The 10000-nt window shown below is 47.7% G+C and overlaps 1 protein-coding gene across 1 annotated transcript in view; it reads left to right on the forward strand.

Moving 5' to 3' along the window:
• Window positions 1-10000, forward strand: part of pik3c2b (phosphatidylinositol-4-phosphate 3-kinase, catalytic subunit type 2 beta) — a gene marked incomplete at its 3' end in the record, with an annotated part of 65758 nt that overhangs the window by 24237 nt on the left and 31521 nt on the right. The window contains exons 11-14 of the mRNA XM_084445968.1: window positions 948-1143; window positions 4517-4639; window positions 6647-6814; window positions 7955-8081. Coding sequence (XP_084302094.1) covers window positions 948-1143; window positions 4517-4639; window positions 6647-6814; window positions 7955-8081 — 614 coding nt within the window. The remainder of the gene's footprint in view (window positions 1-947; window positions 1144-4516; window positions 4640-6646; window positions 6815-7954; window positions 8082-10000) is intronic.

Raw genomic sequence — 10000 nt, forward strand, 5'->3', positions numbered from 1 at the left:
GCATAATACCATGTCCGTTGTGTTGAGCACACACTCTTAATAGTATTGACCAATGTAAACATAAACATCCCATCGAATTTTTACAATCTCAAGAACCTCTTAAAACACATCCTGTTAAAAACATCAGTCATACATCCGTGTTCTGCTCACTCTCAGCACAGCCTATCGTTAAAGCCCCACTGTGTTGTTGATTTCATCTTAAAATATCAGTTTCAAAGTGGATCTATTGGTGTGCTGGATTATTATAGTGAGAACAGCAGCTCTTCCATTCCCTCAGAGGGGTCCGGCGGCCTGGATTTGCACTATGGAACTTTTGACCGCGAGCCGCGGTTTTCTCTCGCATGAACGTTCTGCTTTACCTTTAGCTCTCCTCTTCCAATTTGCCGGCAGACTCCGTTTTCCTCAGCATGTCAGTTGTCAACAAATGCATGTGAGAGGTTTTAACAGGCGTCTCTCAGCGTTTTACGACAATGTTACTGCGGTTGTAATGGCTCCAGTGGCCTTTAGGGGTCCAGTCCGGTTTCGTTAGCGCGGGGCGGGCAGGGGGTCGATGTCGGAGGGACGGCCTGCAGTGGTCAGAGGAAGGATTAGGATGAGAACCGATACGTTGCGTTCGTTTCTTCCTAGTTTAGACTACCGTACTATCTAAAAGATGTGACGTGAGCTGCACAGAGATGTTGCTGTCTTTAGAAGCGCTCTTTTGACTTCACTCCAGAAAATATTTGTTTTCGGAAAAATTGAATTTTCCGAAATTAAATTTACAATTTTCTAAATTTATTTTGTAATTTTCAAAATGTATTTTCACATTTAAAAAAATATTTTTAAATAAAATGTTAGTTATTTAATCTCACTAGAGCTAAATAATTTGTCGAGTCAATGTTGCCGAAATGAAAGGCGGTTTAGAGAGCTGGTGTGAGTGTGACCGGGGCGGCTGTCCTCACTTCCAGACGCGGTGGTGGAGAAGCTGACGGCGGCCATCTTGGACCTGGTGGAGCTCTACTGCAGCACGTTCAACGCCAACTTCCACACGGCGCCGCAGAACAGCCAGCCGCGGGCGCAGACCCAGGAGGCCGGCCTGGTCACCAACGTGCTGTCCTTCAGCGTCTACGCAGCCCATCGCGTCCCCATCACCTGGGCCACCAGGTAGCATGCACACACACATGCACACACACGCACACACACACACACACACACACACACACACACACACACACACACACACACACACGCATAGGAACTGTTTCTACCAGGGGGGAGGATAGTGAGAGTACAGCTACACTGGCCTGAGATGCCAGTAAGACACACACACACACACACACACACACACACCCACACACACACACACACACACACACACGGTGCCAGCTGTTCAGGCTGGACATGCAGCAGTATAATCCCGGAGGATTATATGGTCTAGAGCATGAGAACCCTGAGAACCTGCTCTCCTCCTCCTCCTCCCTCCCTTCTTTTTTGTCTCCCCCTCTCCTTCCTCCCCCTCTCCCTCCCTTCACACTGCCCTGTGTGTGTTCAGCTCTACTCAACCCCTCCACTTTCTCTCTCCCTCTCTCTCTGTCTCCCTCCACTCTCTCTCTCTCCCTCTCTCTCTGTGTCCCTATCTCTGTCTTCCTCTCTCCCCCTCTCTGTCTCCCTCTCCCTCTCTCTCTCTCCATTAATGTGTCTTTACTGAACAACTGCTCTCTCCTCTCCTCTCCTCTCCTCTCCTCTCCTCTCCTCTCCTCTCCTCTCCTCTCCTCTCCTCTCCTCTCCTCTCCTAGCTCCAGCCTAGCGTTCTAATACTCTCCACCAGCGTTCTAATACTCTACACCAGCGTTCCAATACTCTCCACCAGCGTTCTAATACTCTACACCAGCGTTCTAATACTCTCCACCAGCGTTCTAATACTCTACACCAGCGTTCTAATACTCTACACCAGCGTTCTAATACTCTACACCAGCGTTCTAATACTCTACACCAGCGTTCTAATACTCTACACCAGCGTTCTAATACTCTCCACCAGCGTTCTAATACTCTACACCAGCGTTCTAATACTCTCCACCAGCGTTCTAATACTCTACACCAGAGTTCTAATACTCTCCACCAGCGTTCTAATACTCTACACCAGCGTTCTAATACTCTACACCAGTGTTCCAATACTCTACACCAGCGTTCTAATACTCTACACCAGCGTTCTAATACTCTACACCAGTGTTCTAATACTCTACACCAGCGTTCTAATACTCTACACCAGCGTTCTAATACTCTACACCAGCGTTCTAATACTCTACACCAGCGTTCTAATACTCTACACCAGCGTTCTAATACTCTACACCAGCGTTCTCATCCTCTACACCAGCGTTCTCTCTCTCTCTCCCCCCCCCCCCCCCCCCCCCCCGCGGTCTCCCCCCAGCCATAGGGACGGCACACTAGCTCCTCCCCCCCTCTCTCCCCAGCGCCCCACCCCCCCTGTGCCTCGTCAGCTCTGACCCCTTTGTGTTCCCCTCGAAACTACCGCTGGCACGTGATCGCCCCCCCCCCCGCCCCGACAAAAGGGTGACAGCCTGGGAACCCGGCCTGACCTTTTGACCCCAGGGGGGCGGGGCCGGTCGCTAGGCCGGTTGCTAGGCACCTGCCCGGCGGCGCCGGGAGCGCGGCGACGGCGGCGGTGTCGCACGCCATCTGGGAGCGGAAAAGCGTGCACGCGTGCGTTTGGCGTGCCTCCGTGTGCGTCTGCTTCCCGAACTTCCAAACAGCACGCCGTTTTAACAGGCTGGCTTCGATTACCCATCTACCCCGGCGTTAAACAGCAGTCAGCTGTCGCTCACACAAACTAGAACAAACAGACGGAGAAACTCCACTATCCTCTCATCAGGCTTTATAACTCCCTCTAATATCACATGACATTTATGTTTTTATATGTGTTTTGCGTTTTGTGTTTTATGCATCTCTGTATTTTGTATATTCTGCACAATTCAATTTGTAAAGATTGTGAGGCAGAATTATTCAACTCAAACTCAAACCAGAACACACAGTCCAACTCCTGCGTTCCGATACCGGACTTATTTACCGAGTAAACGTGTGTGTGTTGTTCAGGGGTGTCCCGGAGGAGTGGTCCGCTCTGTAAAACAAATCACCTCCAGTTTGTGAATACTTCCCATCTGAGTCACTGCTTGCTTGGGTGAATCCAGCTCTGGGAGAGGCTGTTGAGCTCTGCCTCGGACGCCCAGTCTGCTGCACACTTCATGGACCGGGGTGTTCATTACTCTCTCTCTCTCTCTCTCTCTCTTTCTCTCTCTCTCTCTCTCTCTCTCTCTCTCTGTTCCACCTCCTCTCGAGGGGGGGGGGGGGGGCTGCCCTCCTCTCCTTTCCTCCTGCACACGTTTAGCAATGCAGGAGAGAGAGGGAGGGAGAGGGGGAGAGAGGGAGAGGGGGAGGGAGGGAGAGAGAGAGAGAGAGAGAGAGAGAGGGAGGGAGAGGGGGAGAGAGGGAGAGGGGGAGGGAGGGAGAGAGAGAGAGAGAGAGAGAGGGAGGGAGAGGGGGAGAGGGAGGGAGAGGGAGGGAGAGAGAGGGAGAGGGAGGGAGAGAGAACATACAGATGGAGGGAGGGAGAGAAAGAGGAGAGGAGGCAGGAGAGAGGGAGGGGGTAAGCGTGTGATTGAGACGGAGAGGAGGTGAATGTTATGATGAAACACGAGAAGAAGAGAGAAGAGAGGGGGATAGAATGGGTTAGAGAGAGAGAGAGTGTAGAGAGAGGAGAGAGTGAGAAGAGAGGTAGAGAGAGGGAGCCACCAGTCTCCAGTCACCACTCTCTCTCTCCCTCTCTCTCTCTCTCTCTCTCTCTCTCTCTCTCTCTCTCCCTCTCTCTCTCTCTCTTTCTATCTCCTGTGAAGTTAGCTGGTGTGCTGACCCATATCCAGTCACATGGATATTATTAATAACATTAACACACACTCACATGTGAGAACCACACACACTAACCTACACACACACTAACCCACACACACTAACCTACACACACACACACACGTCAGCATCAGCACCTTCCGCAGTTGCACGGACTGAATTTCTAAACCGTAAACCATGGGTTACGTCCCTGGTATGTTTTTCCATGTACTGTACGAGGAAATATACTGTAGCTTTTAACATTATTCTTATATTTTTGGATGCTTTGATTTATCTGTTATTTTTTTTCTTCTACCACATAACTTAAAAATGTTAAAAATGTTTTAAAAAAAAGTACCTTCTCACAAATCATCTTCCCTGTTTTATTATTTATTTATTTAGTTTCTGTACCTTATTTTTGTTACCTATTTTGAATTTGTGTATTTTAATTTGCTTATTGTTTGCCTTGCCTCAATGGTCTTTCGAGTTTAAATAAAGGCTAAATGAAAAATAATATCTTCATAATGTAAAGGTTCCAGTGTTAATTGAGAGATAAATTCAGCTAAGCCAAAAACGTGCGGGTTTAGTAATCTTGTGTTAAACACAAACTGTACTCTGTGCTTCTACTTCCTGTCAGCTATGAGGGCTTCTTCCTGTCGTGTTCGCTGAGTCACGGAGGGGCGGAGCTCTGCGCGCCCCAACACACCAGCAAGCAGTCCGTCAGCAAGTACCTGTTTCACCTGGTGGTCTGGGACCAGAGGTACGCACCGCCCCCACCTCCACCTATCACAGCAGCTCGCACTGAGACCTGCACCAATCACCTTACACCTTACTGATACCTTCACCAATCAGAATACACCTTTCAGATACAGAGTCATTTAAACAAATGACTGAACTTATCACAGACTGACAGATCTGAGACTGCCGCAACCCGAAACCCAGTAGATCCTTACCCAGACTAGGGCCCTGGGATTTACACAATGTAAATACAGACGGAATTGTGGAATTTGATAATAAAAATGTGTAAAAAAAAAACTGTAAAACGTGGAATATTGCAGAATTTTCCATTATTTGGCTGAAATGTATTAAAATAAAAGTAAGCCTAATTATTGTAGTAACCTAAATGATTTGATAACTGTCAGACAAGTAGGGCTAGCATACTGGGGTGTTGAGAGGGGGTGGGTCAGACCTCACAGCTTGGCTGTCACTTTGACAAACATGTCGAAGACCCGGCTGTAGCTCAGTTGGTAGAGCGGGTCGTTCAATGATCGAAGGGTCAGCGGTTCGAATCCCAGCTCCGACTGTCCACATGTCGAAGTGTCCTTGAGCAAGACACCTAACCCCAAATTGCTAAGGTGGAAAAGCGCTATATAAGTGTAGTCCATTTACCATTTACCGAACCCCAACAGAGCAATACCCAAAGGACTATTATGAGTCAGGTCATAAGCTGTTTTGCAAATTAAAACGGGAATTTGGGGAAAAAATGAAACGGAATTTGGAAAAAACAATAAAACAGATTTCATAGGGTGCCAATAATGACTCAGCATAGAGAACCAAACAGACCAAACATTTGCAAACCGCCTCCAGCTCTCATTCCCTGGCCCACGGTCGCATGCTTACCCAGAAGCCTCAGTAAGTCTGTCTAGGGCTGGATGGGGATCAGTGCACCACTCTGGGTGTGTGTGTGTGTTGCAAGGCCAACTGCCTTGTCATGTCATGGCGTTCCATCTGTCTGCTAAGTTCAGCATCAACCTACTCCTCTCCAACTGTGGAAAAAGTGTCTATTTATCCTCTGCTACTCCCCTATAGAAATCCTGCCAGTACACACACACAAACTGTGTGTGTGTTTACATACTGTACTGTATGTTTATATTTGTTGTTTTTATGTGGTTATTGAAGCAGATGTACAGTAACATGTTTGTCGTTGCCCCCTTTGATAGAGGTGTGGTAGCGAATGAATCCCAGGGGGGTATTTTTAAACTCCTATTGTTCGGATATTCTTACACTTGAGGCTATATTGAGTTGTTTGTATAGTTGAGGCGTTATTTATGTCGGACATCCTGGTCGGCCTACATAGGAAACTGAAGATGTGTTGGATTGTTGTTAATCGTCCGGACGAGTTGTTTATAGGAAGAAAAGCGTCGAGCTTTACGCTTCCCAGAGCACCACTTGGCCTACATATTCTCCTCGCTTCCAGCTTACATGTATTACACTTAAGCTTTGATAACGGCGGTTGCTACATCCTAGCTTTCTTTTTTCTTTTTTTTTTTAGGTAGTGAGGATGCAGCCACACTCGTGCCCAGCCTTTTAAGGAAGCTAACCTTCCCTTCCACAAGCTAACGCTTATATTTGTTGAAGCGTTCCGAAAGTAAACCGTTTTTTTTATCGGCCTTGAACACCGTCATCATCTCGCCCCGATGTGGCAGATGTCTCAAAGCAAATCTTCTGTTTGTTAGGGATGAGTTTAACAGAATCAACACTGGAGTTTAACTGGGTGTTTAACAGGCCTATTTTTACCTAGCTGGATGCTAGTGTTTTTCATGCTAGCGGTTCTTTGAAGTGTTTGGAGAGGGGCGGCGGGGGGGCAGCTGGGAAGTTCTTCTCTTTAATCTGAGAGGCGTTGATAGCGCTTTGATCCCATGTGGGGAACAGAGGTCTATATATACCGACAGCAGGGAGAATAGTTTTCATGCTTTGTGTACATGTGTTTTACCATATCTCTTCTCTCTCCCTCCCCCATTCCTCCCCTCCCCACCCTCCCCCACAGGATATGCTTCCCGGTGCAGATCAACCAGTTGCCGCGGGAGACCCAGCTGACGGTGACCCTGTACGCCAGCGCTCTGCCGCCCCCCGGAGGCGCGGAGGAGAAGGGCAAGCAGCGGCGCAGCATCGAGCCCCTGGGCTGGGTCACCATGCCCCTCTTCAACTTCAGACAGTGAGTGGCGGCAGGGAGATGCTCGCTAAAAGGCTAACGCTAAGGCTCGCTCAGTTACAAAAGACACGCTAGGCTACACGGCTAAGCGAAAAGGCTAATGCTGTCTTAAAAACTGCACAATTTGACACTTCAGGCATATCAAGTTGGGTCACTTGACTTCACCTCAGAACGATTCAGTCGAGGCTAACAAAGCTAGGCTAAAGGCTAGCCTCAGCTAAGCTAACACCGTTGCTACCAGAACACCACCACAACATTTCTGTCCCTTTCTCATGAGGGCACCTAGAAGAGGCTCTGTGCACCAGCTCCACTACTTCCTGAAAGTCACTTGGCATCTTTATTTCCTGTCCTATATGATTGGATTAAGTGATTAATCAGGTGTGCGCTGGGTCTTCCGCACACCTGATTAATCACTTAATCCAATCATATAGGACAGGACATAAAGATGCCAAGTGACTTTCAGGAAGTAGTGGAGCTGGTGCACAGAGCCTATAGCTAGCTGCTTTCCTACCGGGTGAGATGCAGGCTACACAGCGCATACTGAAAAGCACACCCCCGGTAGCTGGGGACAGTGACCACCACTCAGCTAGCCTGGAGGTCAGCGCGCGGGCGCACGTGTGGGTAGATAAAGACGGACGAATCAACAGAGGGACGCAGCCGAGCCGCTGAGAACGGAGACAGCTGCAGTTCGGTTAGCCCGGCCCGCCCAGGGTCACCGGGCCAGCTGCGCTGATGTCATCCAGAGCCTGAGCGCTCCCGAGGCACGCAAAACTTGCGGCGGAGCGCCAGGCCTTGTGGGCGGGGCGTCGATAACTCACAGCTTTACTGGCCGCATCCAGAATGACCTCGGTTCTCTGTTCTTTGTTTACTTATGATGTTTTTTTTTGGAGGGTTGTTCACTGCCTGGGTGTGAGGGCTGCCCTAATGAGCAGCTGTTTCACACGTTATGAGTAGTGATAGATGGACATGTCTTAGTGGTCTCGTCGCTTTGAGTGAGCGAGGGGGAAACATGTTGTCTTACATACAGCTGCCTTCCTGTGTACACTGTTGGCCAGGAAGGTGTGTGTGTGTGTGTGTGTGTGTGTGTGTGTGTGTGTGTGTCCCTCATCCTTTCTCTCTCTCTCTCTCCCTGTCTCTCTGCAGCATCCTCACATGTGGCAGGAAGTTGCTGGGTCTGTGGCCTTCCACGCCAGGAAGTGGGAGCGCACGGTCCAGCTCACCCAACTTCAGCCAGCCGGATAGCGTCATCCTGCAGGTAGCAGACACACACGTGCGCACACGCGCGCACACACACTAGGGCTGGGACTTTTGCCCCAAAATCATATTCGAAGTTCGTTTATTTATTAATAATAATATTCGAATATATTCGAATTATTATTAATAATATTTTTACCATTAAATTCTTACAGAAAGACCTACCTAGGTATTAAAATAAAGTTGTGCACATTCTGTCCACTAGTGGGCATTGTATCATAAGCAATATCGATAAGCAATGATGTTTTCAGAAGCAAATACAAGTCTTTGTCAACAACCGTTCTTTTCATTTATGTCAGACCCTGGCTTGAACAGTAGGTTTTCACTGTTTGACAAAAATAAATAAAAATAAGCCAGTCAGGCTAGGTACTGAAAGACAAATAAAAGATAAATAAAGGTAGTAGGATGTATATCCCATTAATCAAACATGTAGCCTAGGCTAAATCAGAACTTGCCATTATGGGCTATCTGGCTGCAGTATGTAAGACTCAACAACCCTCGTCAACCAGGAGCCGGTTGCACCAGTCATTACTAAGTGGTGACTAGGCCTATAACCTAAGTGGTGACTAATTCGAGATTTGGTCACTACTAAATTTAAATGGGTTGCACCACTCACGACTAGTTCCTACAACTAAATATGTACACCACCCTGGGAGGTGGTGTAAGTGATGACTAGTGCGAGGAAGTAGCGTCTTCAACTCTGCTATTAGGACGGAGGTGGGCTGAAACATTGTAGCTAAATCTGTCGGTGGAAAAATTATTATTTTTAGCAGATGTCTTAGTTATATCAAGATTAAGCTAACTATTGGCACCGGTGTGCTTATTGGTGTCATATTTAATAAGTTTGAGTAATTTCACGATCGAGCTAGCTAACCACCTTTAGCTCAATTGGCTCAGTTGCTGGTTAGCGATGAGAGGAGGAGTCCCAGCCCAGCTGATAACCCTCCGTTGCGGGTTGGGGGGATGCAACGGTCGGCTGGGATCCTCATAGTTAACCAGCAACTGGTCAGTGGACTGTACCAGGCAGCCTACGTTATGTCTGAATCAAAGGTTATCAAACAAGCTTGGGAACTAGCTGGCTAGGATAATTTAAGCATAACAATCCAACGGCTAACTCCCCCAAAAGAACCCCTCCACTGCACAAGCACCAAGTCCAATAATAATAATAAGCACAAGCTACAGAGTGCAACGTTAGCCTTGCTAACGGAGATAATGAATTTGGAGGAGAGTGTTGCAGCTGGTGCTAAACGAGGCAAAGGAAGAATATTTTGTGGACTATTATCACATCCATTTCACAGTTGGGATTATACAGAAAGGTGAGGATCGAGCCTGTGTTGGATGACCAACTCAAATGCCTGGCTAGCTCAATATTGTTGTAAGTTTAACATGAATCGCATATGCGAGCCGGAGCCCGTCGCTTTCACTGGATGACTCGTGAAGCATGCTACATTTATCTCGCATACTAAACATGTTTTCGTGGAGTAGTACAGGTATGTACTAAATCGTATGTAGTAGGCGAGTTGCAGTATGTACTATATAGTATGTAATATGGACATTCGGACACGGCCCAAGCTCCTTGGTAAGGGCTGGGTAAGGGCGATCAACCTCCTTGTTTACATTTTTACTTGCTTACCGATTGGCTATTTGGATCCTGCCGTCACAGTCATACAACGACTATTTTTTAGTAACTAGTTAGTAGTTAGGCCTACTAGTTAAGACAACGCCTAAATTGCCGTGGTGCAACCGAAATAAGATACCAAGTAATATGCGACTAACTAGTAGCAACTAAGAGTTTAGTCAGTGTTTAGGCGTGACTAAATGCTTGGGTTTAGACAAACTGGTGCAACCCAGTCTAGGGGTATAGATTTCGATCTCCTCCAGCGTGATTGTGGGCGTTGGCGAGGCCATTGTTCTGCTAACTAAGTGCTAACTAAC

Source organism: Borostomias antarcticus (assembly GCF_949987555.1).
Source record: "Borostomias antarcticus genome assembly, chromosome: 11".
NCBI classification, from domain to species: domain Eukaryota; kingdom Metazoa; phylum Chordata; class Actinopteri; order Stomiiformes; family Stomiidae; genus Borostomias; species Borostomias antarcticus.